This window comes from Mus caroli, unplaced genomic scaffold, assembly GCF_978045245.1.
Source record: "Mus caroli unplaced genomic scaffold, Mus_caroli_1 scaffold_14, whole genome shotgun sequence".
Classification (NCBI taxonomy): Eukaryota; Metazoa; Chordata; class Mammalia; order Rodentia; family Muridae; genus Mus; species Mus caroli.
Window position 1 is genome coordinate 55,477,450 of NW_028227269.1, and position 18,163 is coordinate 55,495,612.

The 18,163-nt window shown below is 36.3% G+C and overlaps 1 protein-coding gene across 1 annotated transcript in view; it reads left to right on the forward strand.

Moving 5' to 3' along the window:
- The window catches only part of Mipol1 (mirror-image polydactyly 1), a 301,756-nt gene that overhangs the window by 59,141 nt on the left and 224,452 nt on the right, over positions 1 to 18,163 (forward strand). Inside the window, exon 2 of the mRNA XM_021178974.3 lies at positions 16,148 to 16,354. Coding sequence (XP_021034633.1) covers positions 16,221 to 16,354 — 134 coding nt within the window. The 5' untranslated portion in view covers positions 16,148 to 16,220. The remainder of the gene's footprint in view (positions 1 to 16,147; positions 16,355 to 18,163) is intronic.

Here is an 18,163-nt window from a genome sequence, read left to right on the forward strand (position 1 = left end):
TGCTAGTAGCTTCTATAGATGAACGTCTAGAATATCAGATGGAGGGATGGAGGATTGTGGCAGGTGGCCAACAAGGATTGGCTGCCTGAGGAACTGTGGACTCTCCCCTTAGAACAGTGATCTTCAACCTGTAGGTCACGATCCCTTTGGGGATCAAATGAGCCTTACACAGGGGTCGCATGTTAGATATCCTGAATATCAGATATTTACATTATGATTCAAAACATAGTATAGAAAGCAATCAAAATAATTTTATGATTGTGGATCACCACAACATGGGGAACTGTGTTAAATGGTCGCGCCATCAGGTAGGTTGAGCACTGCCTTAAAGCAGTGACGTAGAGTGTAGTTTTCTAAAATATAATTTATTTTAGTATATTTAATAAGATTCTGTGTTTCTTTATTTTTAAAGTTTAGTATGAATAAGTCTGTTTTTACTTGTGCCTCAGTGGAAGAACGGAATTCTGTATAAACTATTTGTATAGGGTAACAGTTATGTCATAACAGGGTAGTTATGACATTTAGTATGGACTGACTTCACAGGCATCATTTCTGATATGAATATGTCATGCAGATGAATTTGTAGTAGGTTCTTTTAAAAAGTATTTCTTGGCAGTTGTTCTTATTAGCTTCATTTCTTTCAGATTCCACCCCAACTGAGAGAATGCCACAGTGTTCCCATCTCCCTCCTGTTTCCACATATGCACAATCCCTTTTACTACAGACATGCTGGTCACGGTGGGATGTTGGTTATAACCCCCAAACCTACCCTAAATTCTCCGTAAGGGGAACTTTTGAGAGAATAGGAGTATCTGCCTCCCTCTCTTTCTTCTTTCCTCAAAATTAAAAAACACTTTAAATCAGTTGTGGTTATAATTGTCCATATAGAATTCTTAATTCACTTTTGGTCTTTCAGCTTACAAAAATGACCTTCACTCTGATAAAGAAGAAAATGGTAAATACATCTTTCATAGGCTCTCCTTTCCCATACTTCTGTCCCATTGATATAATTCTCCCCCTTTTCTTTAACTTTTAAAATACTTTTATTATTCTTGAGAATGTCAAACAATACATTTTGACCATCTTCTTTCCCCTCCCTTAATTTCTGCTGCCAGATCAATCCAACTCCCCGCCCCTTAAGATTCTACTTTGAAATGTGGACACTCTGTCAAGTTTAATGGTAGGCCATGAAAATACTGCTTGAGCTTGTAAGTTGTTGCTTCAGTTTCTTTAGATAATATTCTCTTTTCTTCAGTGAAAATTCTTATTTATTTCTGGCTATTGCATTTTATTTTAGAGTACTCCCACAATGTTTACTCATAACACAACCCATCATATGTTATTCTTGGATCTTTAATTTTAATAAATTAAACTTCATGACTTTTTAAAACAATACTGTGTTCTTATAGTCATTAATATACTGTTCTGATTTTCACTGTTATTTTGATTGAGGAAATTAGTTTACATTATATATACTGATACTAAGGTGAGTTACTGAGTTATCCTGGTAGAATACAGAACTGGCTTGGCAGGGCTGACTTTCTGGGTTGAAGGCCCTTGGGAAACTTTCTCGGATTGCGCTTAGATGGCAAAGCTGTATGGTATAATGTACATGTACTCAGCGTGATTGGTTGTGTATAAGTATCTAGTAGTAGAAAAAGTTTTGAAGGAGTTACCAAAATATTCCAGCTTTTGTTACCTTGGTTTCTTATCATATAGGACATTCTTTTGGGGGAGAATTTCAGATACTATTTTTCAGTCTGTTTTGTCGTGTTAGGATAATATGAAAAAAAATTAAACATCAGGCCTCAAAATGTTGAAATTGGTTAAGTAGATTTTGTGTGTCTGTGTGTGTGTGTCTGTGTGTGTGTGTGTGAATTAAACATAGTCTAAGGTGGCTGTGATGTAGCTCATGAGCTTAGTGACTGTGAGACTCTGTATTCAGAATCCAGTGATACTCCCAAATTAGTCTGAATCTGTTAGGTGAAATTGATAGCACTTGGTCATATCTAACGATTGTATTGATTAGAAGCGTAAGAAAGAATAATTTTTAAAGAATCATACTTTACCTTTCATATTTAGATTTTGGTTTGTTCTTGTATTCAAATATAAACTTTCAGTACCTGAAAAATTAAGGACTAAAAAAGAAAATTACTCATTTCATATTGATAAAATATGTTTGGTGCCTAGAAAATCATGTATAAGTTTTGTTATTTGACATTTTTAAAATTGTAAATTAGGCCTCTTTTCAGTTGTGGCTGTTAATTTGTTGTGTTCTGAAATTATCTAACTTAGTAGCCTAATGTAACTAGCATTGTTCATTGCTTTGAGCATTGTTAGTAGGACAAAACAAACAAGGTAAGCATAAGATAGTTATTTTCTTTTAAATTAATTTTCTCAACTGCCCTAAAAGTATTTTTCAAAGTGTGTCTTAGTGTCAGGCTTTAGAATGTTAGGGTAGTTAGAGCTAACTTAGGATTAGTTTTCTTATAATACAATCTGTATTACTAGGAGCATTTTTGATCAAGAAGACACAATACAAATATAATCCTTAAGGTTTCATACTTACGTTAAGGCTGGAAATGGAGAATAAGTATTCTGTATTTTTCCCAGTTTAGTGAAAATTACAATTTGAAAAAATCTATTTTAACTATATTATTTAAATTGTTTTCTTAAAACCAAGTAGTATACAACTTTGAAACACCAAGAACTTTTATTCAATTGTTTTTAAGAGTTGGAAGTCAGAAAAATAAATACGTTAGTGGAATCTTTCCTTCAGAAATCTTCATTTGTTTGTATTTTATAATCAACTAATACAGACTTTAAGATTAGGACAGGGTTATATTAGCTCCGGTTAGACAAGCAGAGACTCCATTCCAACCCTAAAAAGGTCATTGAAGAAGTAGTTCTAGAGCTACTGAGATTCTAAAAGAGCTGAGCAACAGGGACTTAGTGTGCATTTTAATCGCCATTTGCTTCTAAAATGGTCTATATTAACCTTTTCTTACCTTTTTAAAAAAGCCTGTGCTCCTTCTCAGGTCATTTGAGATGAGCACATTATCAAAAACAAATTTACCTTTCGAGTCTGAGGCTTTTCTTTCTTTTTCTTTTTCTTTTCTTCCTTTTTAAATCTTAATGACTCAAGGATCCAAGGACTTTGAAAAGTTTAAAATGTCACCTCTACCCGGGCTAATGGTGCTTTCTTGTCACTAGCCTGGTACCAGCGCAGTAGTCACTAGTCATTAGTGAAATAGCCCCCATAGCCCTCCTACCACTGTAGTTTATGATTTTGTTTTTGTTTTTCTAACTAATGATGGGAAATTTGAATAAAACACATCATTTGCATAGAAAATTATGTAATAATGCCTTATTGAGTATAATGATTTCCTAAAACCTTGTATTTAAAGTAACCTGAATTATAATAAGAGATAAACAGAATATTTACCCATCCCTTATGAGCTGCTGCTGATATGTAAATTTATTCTTCTACTTTGCACAAATATACTTTAGAGCTACTGCTTAAACACTTTGAGGTCCTTAGTCAAACAGTTTTAATGATGCCTCCAGTATTATGAAAGTGTGACATTTGATGAATGTCTCATATAGTTTTGGTATCTGAGTAGATGTCAACAAAAAAAATTGAACATTAGTTTGTCATGCAACACCTAGATAATTTATAATTTTACTGTTTATATCCATCTTGACATTTTTTATCTGCCAAAGGCAGGTTTCATTTGGAATCTTAATCTGAGATTTATTTGGTGGATCTGGAAATCATAGCCAGGGTTCCCACAGGAAATGGTCCATCTACCAACAGATTAAATGGCAGTCCTGCAGTTGTTAGGGGAGCTGCGCATTTAACACACATGCATACTCATTCAGTCAGCACTGTGGAGAAAAATTAAAGTAGTAACCCAGGTTTAGGAACAATGTAGCTAAAAAGTCCCATATTTGCTGAATGACAAAGGGTTATATAGCAGCATTTCATTTTATTATTCGTGCTTGAATTTCTTGTTTGCTTTGTTGAGTCTGCTGACGAATACTAATAAACGCCTGCAACAATCCAGACGAGAGATGCCTGGCAACAAAGCTATGCGGTGGACCTCCCTGATCTTCTCCAGTTCACAACCTGACCTTTTGAAAAATTGGCTGGGCTAAGCTGCAGAATTTGGGTGTAATGGTTATTGTTAACTCCAGCTTTAGGATTTATTAATTTGTGTGATCAAGACTTACCTATACTTCAAAGTTTCAAAAGACCAAACACAATCATCCATCCATTAGAAGTAGGGGTTTATGTCAGTGAGTCTCGATTAGTATCTGAGTGGTGGTTCATCTGTTTTATTTCTGATTCTAAAGATATTCTTAAACAAAATGAAAAGGACCTGGAAGAAAATCTGGTTTTCTCTTTATACTTATAAGAGTTTTTGTCTCCAGTGAATGCTATCAGAATTTGAGTTTATAATAGCTACCCATTTAACTTAAGACAAAAATATGATTAAACTTATTTACTTGTTGTAAAAGCTGAAAATCTACCGAGTTTGTTCATGTTTTTAGTTACCTTACATGAATTACTCTTAGAAAATTTGAGAAAGCCTGAAAAACTGAAATATATTATAAATTACAGATAGTTCATGACAAGGAAAGTGAAAGAATAAAACTTACTGTTGTACTATTTTATCAATTTTTGGGACAGTTTTAATAGTTACTTCAAGTTAAAGAATATTTTTAGTATTTTAATTAGGGTGATAGGAGTTTTACAAAGCCTCATTTCTAGTGTAACTATTTTAAGCACTAGGAAATGGATTACATTATTTTAGTCTGTTCACTCACTACATCAAAAAAAAAAGACATTAAAACTAAAAATCTTAAATTTTAGGATAGAATTTTATGAATATTTATATATTATAAATAGTTCTTGATTATAAATCTGAACTTTTTTATAGACTAAATACTGTTGTGTTTATGACCATTTTAGTTTGTCGATACAAAAAGTTTATAAAGAGTTAGTGCAGGATTGCCACTTGAAGTTGCTCTTACATAGTAAAATAAGAAAATTCCAGTAAAGTTATTTCTGTGAATAGCCAGGGGTGATTTGAATCCAAATCAATGGATTGTCATAATCAGAGATAAATCACCTCAGCACTTCTTTTTGATGTGTTTACTCATCCAGGATGAGCTCAAAGGATGCATTTGTCCTGATACTAATTCTAGTATCCAAGTGAATACTCTTGACAATATTGTAGGCTTGGGGTGGGGGACTTAACAAAACTTTCAAAAAGCTTTCAGAATTATATAGCTGTATCGATACTCTTCAGGGAAATATGCTGTAAATATACTATAAAAAGAATGTAAGGTGCAAGATATCTCAAAATGATTTTATATTGCATATTGCAGCAGTGTTTGCAATGTTGCTATTACTTGTTTCTTATTCTTTGATTATGTGATTACTGAGCATTCTAAATGATATGAGTGCCTTATGGGTAGTTCTGGTCTTAACAGAATTTGTTACTGGGACCGAATTGCCACCAACCTTTTGTGTATCTCTTTTTGCTATTCTGTTGTTTGTCTCCCTGAATCTTTGCCATTTCCCCTGATAACATATATACTTTATCATTTACCTTTAAATCTTGTTTAATATCTGGCAGCATCTTTGTGCTTAGTAAGTTTTATTCAGTATTTTTTCAAATTTTCTTTTCTGTTTTCTTTCTCTTCTTCTTTTGTTTGTTTTGTTTTCAGTGAGTCTTTTTTTCTTTTATTGGATATTTTCTTTATTTACATTTCAAATGTTTTCCCCTTTCCTGGTTTCCCCTCCAGAAACTCCCTATCCCATCCCCCATCCCCATGCTTCTATGAGATTGCACTCCCCTCCCCCAACACCTCCCTGCCCTGAAATTTCCCTACATTGAGGCATCAAGCCCTCCAGGTCTCTCCTCCCATTGATGCCTGACAAGGCCATCCTCTGCTCCATATGCGGATGGAGCCATGGGTCCCTCCATGTATACTTTTTGGTTAGTGTTTTAGTCCCTGGTAGCTCTGGGGAGGTCTTGTTGGTTAATATTGTTGTTCTTCCTATGGGGCTGCAAACCCCTTCAGTTCCTTCGGTCCTTTCTGTAACTCCTCCATTGGTGACCCCGTGCTCAGTCCAACTATATCAGGCTCCTGTCAGCAAGCATTTCTTGGCATCTGCAATAGTGTCTGGGTTTGGTGACTGTATATGGGATGGATCCCCAGGTGGGGCAGTCTCTGGATGGCCTTTCATTCAGTCTCTGCTCCATACTTTGTCTTCGTATTTTCTCCTGTGAGAATTTTGTTCCCTCTTCTTTTTTTTTTAAATTTTTAATATTTTTTATTACGTATTTTCCTCAATTACATTTCCAATACTATCCCAAAAGTCCCCCATACCCCCTCCCCCCACTTCCCTACCCACCCATTCCCATTTTATTGGCCCTGGCGTTCCCCTGTACTGGGGCATATAAAGTTTGTGTGTCCAATGGGCCTCTCTTTCCAGTGATGGCTGACTAGGCCATCTTTTGATACATATGCAGTTAGAGTCAAGAGCTCCAGGGTACTGGGAATTTTGCTACACAAACTGTGACTGAGTTACAGCAATAGATCTTGTCTTGAACCTGGAGTACGAGGCTGGCATCAAATTTAGTCACACTGCTTCAGCATCTTGAGTGATGTGATTACCAGTTAGTTTATGCTACCACATTCACAAATACACATTTTTACTGCCTATGTGGTTTCTACATATCTTCGAGATGCTTTTAAAAGTCATTTTTTTCTTCCACTGATTCATTTCAATGATGAAACAATCTAATATGTTTACTTTCTTTTAGTATGTACTTTAAGGAGATGAGTATAATAGACTTTATACTCAGTATATGCAGATGGGCACATAATGGGTCTGCAGATGAGTCTTATATAAGACCATAAAGATTAGAGAACACATCTATGTGATTCTTTTTTTGTGATGTTTTTAACCACAAGTTTATTATTAACTTGATGATGATATTGAAATATAGACAAAAAGATTACTGCATAATTTTATTTTTGCTGTATATATGTATAGGGATAACCTAAAAATAATATAGGCAGATATGTTGAAGCTTACACGAAGGGCATTAAATGTGCAAAGAAACTGTTAAAACTCATAATGTTGCTTAAGTCATGATTTTTGAAACCTGAATTCAAATAAAGTCAGTGTGAATATACAGTACCCACATATAGTCAGTGTGAGTATGCAATAACTGTATAAAGTCAGTGTGTACATACAGGACCCATGTATAAAGTCTGTATAAGTATAAAGTACCTATGTATGAAATCAGTGTGAGCATACAATACCCACGTATAAAGTCAGTGCAAGTATATGGTACCCTGCATAAAGTCAGTGTGAGCATACAGAATCCATGGATAAAGTCAGTGTGAGCATATGTTACCCATGTATAAAGTTGGTATAGGAATACAGTGCCCATGTTTAAATAGTCAGTATGAAACCCACATATAAAGTCAGTGTGAGCATACAGTGCCCAGGTATAAAGTTTGCATTCTTTTTTTAAAAATATTTTATTAGATATTTTCTTCATTTACATTTCAAATGCTATCCCGAAAGTCCCCTATCCCCTACCCCGCCCTGCTCCCTACCCACCCACTCCCACTTCTTGGCCCTGGTGTTCCCCTGTACTGGGGCATATAAAGTTTGCAAGACCAAGGGGCCCCTCTTCTCAATGATGGCCGACTAGGCCATCTTCTGCTACATATGCAGCTAGAGACATGAGCTCCAGGGTACTGGTTAGTTCATATTGTTGTTCCACCTATAGGGTTGCAGACCCCTTCAGCTACTTGGGTACTTTCTCTAGCTCCTTCTTTGGGGGCCCTTTGTTCCATCCAATAGCTGACTGTGAGCATCCACTTCTGTGTTTGCTAGGCCCCGGCATAGCCTCACAAGAGACAGCTATATCAGGGTCCTTTCAGCAAAATCTTGCTGGCATATGCAATAGTGTCTAGGTTTGGTAGCTGATTATGGGATGAACTGCAGGGTGGGGTAGTCTCTGGATAGTCCATCCTTTCGTCTTAGCTCCAAACTTTGCCTCTGTAGCTCCTTCTATGGGTGTCTTGTTCTCTATTCTAAGGAGGAATGAAGTATCCACATGTTGGTCTTCTTGATTTTCTTGTGTTTTGCAAATTGTATCTTAGGTGTTCTAAGATTCTGGGCTAATATCCACTTATCAGTGAGTGCATATCAAGTGACTTCTTTTGTGATTGGGTTACCTCACTCAGGATGATATCCTCCAGATACATCCATTTGCCTAAGAATTTCATAAATTCATTGTTTTTAATAGCTGAGTAGTACTCCATTGTGTAAATGTAACACATTTTCTGTATCTATTCTTCTGTTGAGGGACATTTGGGCTTTTTTGTTGGTTTTGTTTGTTTGTTTGTTTTTTCGAGACAGGGTTTCTCTGTGTAGCCCTGGCTGTCCTGGAACTCACTCTGTAGACTAGGCTGGCCTCGAACTCAGAAATCTGCCTATCTCTGCCTCCCAAGTACTGGGATTAAAGGCATGCACCACCACCACCCGGCTGACATCTGGATTTTTTCCAGCTTCTGGCTATTATAAATAAGGCTGCTATGAAAATAGTGGAGCATGTATCCTTATTACCAGTTGGAACATCTTCTGGGTATATGCCCAGGAGAGGTATTGCTGGATCTTCTGGTAGTACTATGCCCAATTTTCTGAGGAACCGCCAGACTGATTTCCAGAGTGGTTGTACAATATAAAAGTTGGATTAATATTAGGACAATAAATATAATTTTTGCTTTTCTTAATATTTAAGAAAAAAATAATTAAAATAAAATAGAATTTTAAGTTTGAATTTGATGTCATTTGTACTCATTTCACCAAAAGATGGGAAGATTTGGAAATAAAAATAGAGAATGTAACTGTTCACAGAGAAGATTTAAAGGAAATAATATTTATTGAGTCTATGTTCTGTGTTAATACTTTGCTAAGAGGCTTCTATAATTTACTGATCCTAAGCACTTTTTGAGGGGGATATTTTTTCTACTTTACCGGTAGGGAAATTAATAAAGGTTAATTTGTTAGTAGCCAGACATGTGATGCATACCTGAAATCCTAACAATGGGAAAGCTAGGACAGTAGGATCATGAATTCAAGGTCAAACTCTCATTCATTCATTCATTCATTCATATTTGTCTGTCTGTGCATACGTATGTGCTCACTTATAAGTGTGCTTGTGAACACTAGACTTTGATGGTGGTATGCTTTTCTGTTGATTTCTATCGTAGTTTTTGAGACAGGGTCTCTAATCAAAGCTAGAGCCTACTGTTTTGGTGAGCCTGGCTGGTCACTGGGTTCTCAGATACCCCTGTCTCTACCTGGCTCATACTAGGGACACGATCTCATGCCATCATGGCCAGCCTTTACACGGGTTCTGGGGATTTGAACTCAGGTTCTCATGCTTACATAACAAGAATGCTGTTGATTGAGCTGTCCACCCAGCCCAGCCTTAACCTATTCAGTGAGAAGAACAAATAAGTTAGTGAGTAATAGTATTTATTACAGATTATGGCCTAGTCGGCCATCACTGGAAAGAGAGGCCCATTGGACACGCAAACTTTATATGCCCCAGTACAGGGGAACGCCAGGGCCAAAAAGTGGAAATGGGTGGGTAGGGGAGTGGGGGAGGAGGGTATGGGGGACTTTTGGGATAGCATTGGAAATGTAATTGAGGAAAATACGTAATTAAAAAAATATTAAAAATTAAAAAAAAAGAATTTAAACCTCAGCCTGTTCTCAGAATCACCTTATGAACTGTACTTCTGCTTGGAAACTCACAATCCATCAGTGTGTGGGAGTTATAGCTAAGAAAGCTTAAAAAGTAAGCGTTCTCTGGTTACCCTTGTTAAGGGAATTACTGCAATATTTTTGATAGTTTTTTCTTCCTCTTTTGTGTGTGTCAGGGGGAACACATGTAGTAAGCATCTATGTGGGATACTGTTTTTCCACTCCTGAAGAAAAGGAGACAGAGCATGGAAATACATACTAACTGAACAAAGTAATCTTTGTACAGATAGACATATCTGTCCACACATATATACATTTACTTTTAAATTACTTAAAACTAGCAGGTGTTATTAGGAGCCTCTAGCTATTTATTAGTCTTCTGGTATTTTGAAACTAGTGTTCATTTGTAAAGAGCCTTTAAAATGTGAGACACTGTGGCAAGTCTTTCACTATATCTCGTTTGTAATCTAATAGCAGAAACCTGGAGACAGCATAGGAAGGAAAGGCAATGAACAACAGGGCTTAATTGTTATATTTATAGAATCAGTTGCTAAATGTAATAATTTCTACTTCCTCTTCCCCCTCAAATCAGAATCTAAAGAAGTGCTTATAAATTGCTTGCAGGTGTCAGAAGCACAGAAACTACTTGCCTGTTACTGTCAATTTTGGTATGAATTCTAAGTTATACTTTATATAGACTGAATGGGTTATATTAGGAATATTTATGTACACACACAGACACACACAGACACAAACAGACACACACACTAACAATGAAAAAGGAGACCATGAATTTAATAGATATCAAGGAAGAGTATGGGGGATAGTTTGAAGGAAAGAAAGAGAAGGGAGAAATGATGTAATTATAGTCTCAAAAAGAAAAGAAGCTTTAAAAAGAAACAGTGGTTCATTTATTCTATTGTATATTTGCCATTATTCCTTCTGTTTGCTTGTCTTTTTCTATTCTTGAGCTCTCAGGTGACTTGGTCACTGCTATTCTTAGTAACCTGGTAGGATCCCTAGGGATGATTCTAGTTCAGCCTCTCCGGAGGAAACAGCTCTGTAAACAATATTGACCCCCGAGGGGACCATCAAATCCATTTACACAGATACCAGTTGTCACAAACTATTTACAAAGCCCGACTTTCCCAGCTTCTGAGAATCCCCTTTTGATTCTAGCCACCCTATCATTTCTGTGTAATAGTCATGGAGTAATTTTTAGTTTGGGCTGTGAATTATAATTTCTTGGATAGCATCAGATATTATACATTTCTGTGTAATTGTATGGAGAAGTGAGTCCAAAGAGAATGTTAGAGCTTTCTTTTCTAAATAAGAAAATGGTGTCATAATTTGGTTTATTTTATACCAAATTATTTATTGGTTAAGGAGTCTAGTGTTTAAACACATTGACACGGAACCTGTTCACAATCTTGATATCTTCATAAGTAAAATCAGAATTATTTCAGTCATGAAAATCATTTCTTGAAATGGTGCCTAAGTCCATTCTAGAGAGACAAGATTTTCAAGGTTTATATTGTAGCTACCCTACAATAGGTACTGATTTCAAAAGGTGAGCATCACTTCTGCTCAGGAGGCCCAGATGCATACACTTCCTTTGGCAGTAGCACCACATGGCATTTTAGAGAAACACCCGGTGAGAGCTATCCAGAGTGTTCCAGATCGTTGCAGTATAAGTTAACACAACCGTGATGGCATTAGATAGTAATAACAACATTTCAAGATATATTCGAAATAGTAGATTACAACCTTAACTACCAAACGTCTAAGTTCATGCCTGAAATGTAGTCTCAAGGGTTTCAGGAAAGCAAATGTGGAAGGGCATAGAGTTAGAACAGGAGTAGACTGTCAGAGAGGGCTAGAGGAATGCAGGCAGAGGGCTGGCAGGATAGTCTCTGTTTGTTGGCTTGTTAGTTTTAAAATGGAAAAAAATGAAGGAGTTTTACCGATTACCAATTGTGTTTTTAATTTTATGTCTCCTTCTTCAACATGCTTTTGTAGTCTCCGAAGAGATTTACATTTGTTTCCTATTTCTTCCTCTTTATTTCCTGCCATTTCTCAGTGACCTTGGTGCCTCCAAAAGTGACATTTTCGGCATCTTTAACTTTGACTACCTCTTCTCCAAGTATCTCTACCAGTAGTTCATTTCACCTCTTTTTTTCTAGATTAGCCACATCTTGATCTCTGCCCTGCTACTCATTTTAGAAGTTTTCAGTCAAATATAATACAAGAAATACTTGGCTTGTTAAAGTTCTTAATTATCAGAGAATCCCCAATTAAAGGATACTTTCCTCCTCGATTTTAGTAGCTAACATTCTTTAAAATATTATTAAAATACATTCTATTATTTAGGAGCCTTTTAAAGATAAGATCTAACTTTGTAGCTTTGGCTGGCCTAGAGCTTAGTAAGACAAAGCTGGCCTTGGTCCTGTGGCAGTTCTGTTTCCACTCAAAAGTGCTAGGATTACAGGCTCTTGAAACCACATCTGATTCTCATACATACACACACACATGAATATATATATATATATATTATATACACACACGTATATATATGTATATATATACACATATGAGAAGGCAACATATTTATGAGAATATATATCATATATGTAATCATACTGTATAGTAATATATGGTCATATATTTATACATAGAGAGAAATTATGATACAGTCACATTGTTTCTCCTCTAAATTATTCTGTGTATTCCTCTGCTCTCTTGTTGATATATGTATGCATATTCCTGAATACATAACTCCAAGCTACTCTGTCTGCTTACCATTACTTGTACACGTTTTCAGGACTGACCATTTGGTCTTGGCTAGCCAATTAGTGTGATCTTCACTAGGGAGGACTAGTCCTTATTTGCTTGTAATTCTTTTGGAAGGATCTCCCCAGACTACATTAGCAATTCATTTCATGTTTAGTCACTCAGATTGCTGAGGTGAGACTTGATTGGTCTAGCTTCTGAAATTTCCAGGAGATGCAACTTCACAGTGAACTTCCTATTCCTCTGGCTCTTCAAAATCTTTCTGCCTTATCTTCTACAGCGATCCCTGAAGATTAGTTTTCTTAAGGTGTTATTCTTGCCATCTGTCAACTTTTTGGTTTCTGAACTAACCGTTTGACAGTTCATTTATTTGCATAATCTTGCTTTTTAAATTTTGGAGCAAATACCTTTATAAGTCTTCCCAGAGTATACATTTTGAGTATGCATATATGTTACATATAATCAGTTGTATATCTCTTGCCTGGGCCTTGTTACATTCTAATACTCAAATCATTACATTGATTTTTATAATGGTAATTGTGCTAGAGTCTGTACTAGAGGTTTCAGGTCATCACTCATATTTTGTCTCAGGACTCTGCCACAGGGTATATATATCACAGCCTGGTCTCCACAAACAAATATCAAAATACTGAATAAGTAGTAGAATTTAAAAGATGAAAATTTCAGTATAATGGTTGAATACTTATACAGGGAAATGTACTAAAGAAGAACATTTGAAAGCCTTTCCAATATTTAGCACTATTTTGGTGAGATAGCATTTCTCAAAAATGATTTGTTAAAAAAATAAAATGCAGGCAGGCAAGCAGAAAGATTTTATAAATCAGCCTTGTTTACTCTGAAGTAAAATTAAATTCTCAATAAAAGAGTATAGATAGTTTGATTTGCAGAGCAGGTTCCAAATGTCAGATGAACAGTTCAAATTAGGCATCTAAAAGGTTTTATGACTGAACAAAATTAGATATAGAGCTAAACCACACAGTATGGGTTCCTTATATATTAAATGTTTCAAATATTAACTTTTGGATTTTTCTTTTGAGGGAGGGTGATATTGTTAGTACAGGGTCTTACTCTGGAGCTAGGCTGGCCTGAAATTCACTATCTAGAAATCCTCCTGCCATGACCTCTAAACCATTGCTTTAAAACATTTTAGAATTAAAATGAAGAGGTCTCAGAAATGGGGGCTGTTAGAGATGTCTCAGGAGTTAAGAACAGTGACTGCTCTTCCAGAGGATCAGTGTAACAAGGCCCAGCAACCACATGGTGATTCACAACTGTAACTCTAGTTGTGGTGGGTCCAGTGCCCTCGTCTGACCTTCATGTATGCTGGGCACCCAGTGGTACATTTGTCATGCATCATAGACAGACACACGTCAGGCAAAATGTCCATACACATAAAATAAATTTAAAAAAACTAAAAAGAAGTGTCAGAAATGTGTGCATTTTATTGCTTCAGGTATCATCACTACTAAGATCTGGGAGGAAACCAAATCCCATCTTATTTGGAAGCTTCTCTATCTCCTCCAGAAGTTTGGAATGGATGATGGTCACAGAGAAATACTCACTGGCGATTCTCAAAGAATTCAAGGAGTCTTATAACCTGACAGGTTAAATCAGCAGAAAAACTATACGTGTTGTAAACATAAAACAAGAACAACAATAAAAGCAGAACACTAAGAATAAAACACTGGATGGAGAAAGATCCTGAAGTAGGCCTAATAATGCATACATTAGATAACTGGACCAAGTTGTAGATAGTAGTATAACTGTTCTTAAAGGGTCAGAATCTTACAAATCTAACACATTACAAGAGTTGTTGTCACAGGGATGTGGGGGCTTTTATAACCTCAGTGTTCACGGCCTATCCTGCCTCTTTTATGAGGAGCCTTTGCTCCTCATAAACAGAAGGACAGCATAAGACTATAAAGGTTTTTAATGAAATGTCTCTGAAGGGAGATTTTGTTATTTATATAATGATCTTTTTTGACTTACTTATAGAAATATATATTTATGTTATAAAGCTAGACCTATTTATGATAGACTGTCTGATTTGTGCCTCTAAGATTTTTTAGAGTTTGAGGGTTCCATTCTTATGTCAGTTACTTCAGGAAAACAGAATGGTGAATAAACACATAAAGCAAACGATGAGTTTTCAGATCTCTAAAATTAATTGCTAATCTTTAAGTATAACATTTCTGGATAGTATTATGTTGAATTGTCAGTTACTTCACAGTATGCAGTTATGATACAATGATTCTTCTAACTGTGTCCCCAACAAAGAGAATGAAAATAACTTGGTTATGTGTCTTTCATTTACCAATATGAATAATATCTGTACTTGAAGTTTTTATTATCTACAGTTAATACAAACGAAACATAGAATGAAGTTTTGTGAGAGTTACTTTTGTACCAAAGTTTGTCTCTGTGTTAATATTACTTTTGTGTCTCAAAAGGATTTTGTTTGTAGATTCCCAAGCTCATCACCAAGGCTACTTTTTAAAGGTGAAGAATTACTTCTTCCGGAGTTAATAAAGTACACGCTGCAATCCATAGTTGTACCTTTTAATTTTAGTAATGATGATTTTCTCCCAAACTTTATTATTCTATGAGATATATTTTAATCTCTTTAAAATAAATATTTCTTAGTGGATACAACTTAAGTAACCTTGTGATATAATTAGGCATACACAGTAGTTTGTATAATATATTGTATTTTTGATGACACTGATGTTAAATTTATTGCATTCATCTTATATTATGATGATGTTTACTGAAATAAATCATCTTTACTGGAATGTCAGGCACCCCGACTCATTAATTTACATTTTATAGACAGGAAATGATATGTTAAACATTTTGTACTGCATTATACACTTATTAAGGCTGTGAATCACAGTTCCATTGTATGGTATTGATTCACTATCATCATATTCTTATATTTGCTATTTTAAGTATATGTTTAAATTAATGTTCCTCTACATTAACTGTCATCATTTAGGCAATGTAGAGCATAGAAGCTGACTCCACTTTCAGAGGTTTTGATTCAGTTAGCCAGGTGTGGCCTCTCTGCCAAGTTTTAGAAACTGAGGTCGTAGTGTGAGCCTGACTTGTAAGCTATTACTTTAAACAAGAGTTCTCAACTTTCTGGAGTTGAATGATCTTTTCATGGTGGTCACATATCAGCTATCCTGCAAATCAGATATTTGCATTACAATTCATAACTGTAGCAAAATTACAGCTATGAATTAACAGCAAAATAAGTTTATGGTTGGGGGTGACCATAACATAAGGAAGTGTTATAAAGGGTCACAGCATTAGGAAGGTTGAGAACCACTGATCTAAATGTCTTCTGCTCAGGGACATGGGGATGTGGGTGGCAAATGCTGCACTGCGCATACTTAATTTGCAGAGTGACCCTAGGAACTGTGTTAAAGTCCATGAGTTTGTTTTCATGAGGATAGTTGTTTGACTCGACAATTTTCCTATGTGGCTATGTCCTTTTATAAACCATGTGTCATTTGTTTCATGCAGATATAGCCATATTTGTCTTGCACAAGAGAGCTCAGTGGCAAGTGAGCGGGCACCAGTAGATGAGCAGCTGACTATGAATTCTGAGCAGAGCATGCACGAATTAGGCAATGAAGACCCATCTGAAGACCTTGAACTACCAGGAAGAAAACCCAGCAATTTTCAGGTCCTCCGCCCTTGTCCGGATGAAGGGTCATCTGCAAAGTGCAGGTGCGTGCTGATTTTAGTGTTTTCATCTAAAAAGTAAGATTGGGAACAACATGCTTTCCTTAATACATTTTCCCTCTTCTTCATTTTTGGTGTCAGATAAATTTAATGTTCTAGTGACTTGGAAACCATTTCAGTGTGAAGGGGCGGGGGAAGGGGGAAGAACTCTGAGAGAGGGAGCTAGGAGGGGGAGCAACAGTTGGGATGTAAAGAAATAAAATAGTTAATTAGTTTAATAAACAATTTCAGGTCTCTATAAGGGCTTCCATTACTGCCATGGTATTGATATAATGTATCCAGATTGCTGAGAGATAGCACAAGATGGGTTTAAAGAAAGCAATGAAATTTGTTTCCTATTCAGTATTATTTTCTGTGAGTTTATCATATAAGGATACTTGTGAAACTCGTGTAAATGGTGTATTATTCATTAAAGCTCAAACCTGCCCAAAGGTGTTTATTTTTCCATCACCATGTACTCTGTTTTGGGTGATTTGAATGCTTTTAGAGTAATCCTGTGCTCTATCTATCTTTTGCCTTTCTTATTATTCTATATTCTGTGCCTTTAAGTCATCGTCTGTGAAGAATTTTGAGTCTATGATACCTGTGTTTATTATGAGTGAGATTATGCTACTTTGATAATTAATCATGTGTAGTAAAGATAACACTAGATCTTAAAAACGACAACATAATTCTGATTTTTGTATTTTCTGGAGTTTTATTTTAAAAGTTTTGTGGAGTTGCTATTCTGTTCAAAATTGTTCAGATATATTCATTGATATCAATACATAATAAAATCAATAACTGTATTGGTGTTCCTTCTGCTTAGTGTCAGATTCTTACTGAAGTACAATTGGGAGTATATTTTAGGGTATAGAGACAAGGATGATGGGAGAATGGATAAACATATTTATAAGAAACGTAAATGGTAGAGCTTATGCTCCTGCCAAGAGCTCTGTGGGATAATTCAGTAAGGGGGCATGAGAGCCCTATGCTCACTGGCTGTCCCAAGACTCAGTGCCAAAGACCAGCTTAGGTCACACACTCAGTGCTTAATATTTAATACCTCAGAAACAAGTCAACTTTTTCTCATTTCTTCATTATACTTCCTGCTTATAGGTTGAGATTATTGTCAGCTGTGTTTTTTTTTCCCAAGCAGTCTTCCCTCCCTCCCTCCCTCCCTCCCTCCCTTCTTTCTCTCTTTCTTTCTTTCTTATGGACCACATGCAATCCAAATATATACTTATTTTATTTTATTGGATATTTTATGTATTTACATTTCAAATGTTATCCCCTTTCCTGGTTTCCCCTCCAGAACCCCCCTCTACCATCCCCCTTCCCCCTGCTTCTATGAAGGTGTTCTTCCACCCCTTCCCGTACTGGCATTCCCCTACACTGGGGCATGGAGCTTTCACAGGACCAAGGGCCTCTCCTCTCATTGATGCCAGACAAGACCAGCCTCTGCTACATATGCAACTGGAGCCATCGGTCCCCCTATGTGTACTCCTTGGTTGGTGGTTTAGTCCCTGGGAATTTGGGGGGGGGGTTGGTTGGTTGATACTGTTGTTCTTCCTATGGAGTTACAAACCCTTTCTGCTTCTTCCATCCTTTCTCTAACTCCTCCATTGAGGACCAGTGCTAAGTCCAATGGTTGACTGAAAGCATCCACCTCTGGCAGAGCCTCTCAGGAGACAGCTATATCAGGCTCCTGTCAGCAAGCACTTTTTGGCATCTGCAATAGTGTCTGGGTTTGCTGACTGTATATGGGATGGATCCCCAGGTGGGGCAGTCTCTGGATGGCCTTTCCTTCAGTCT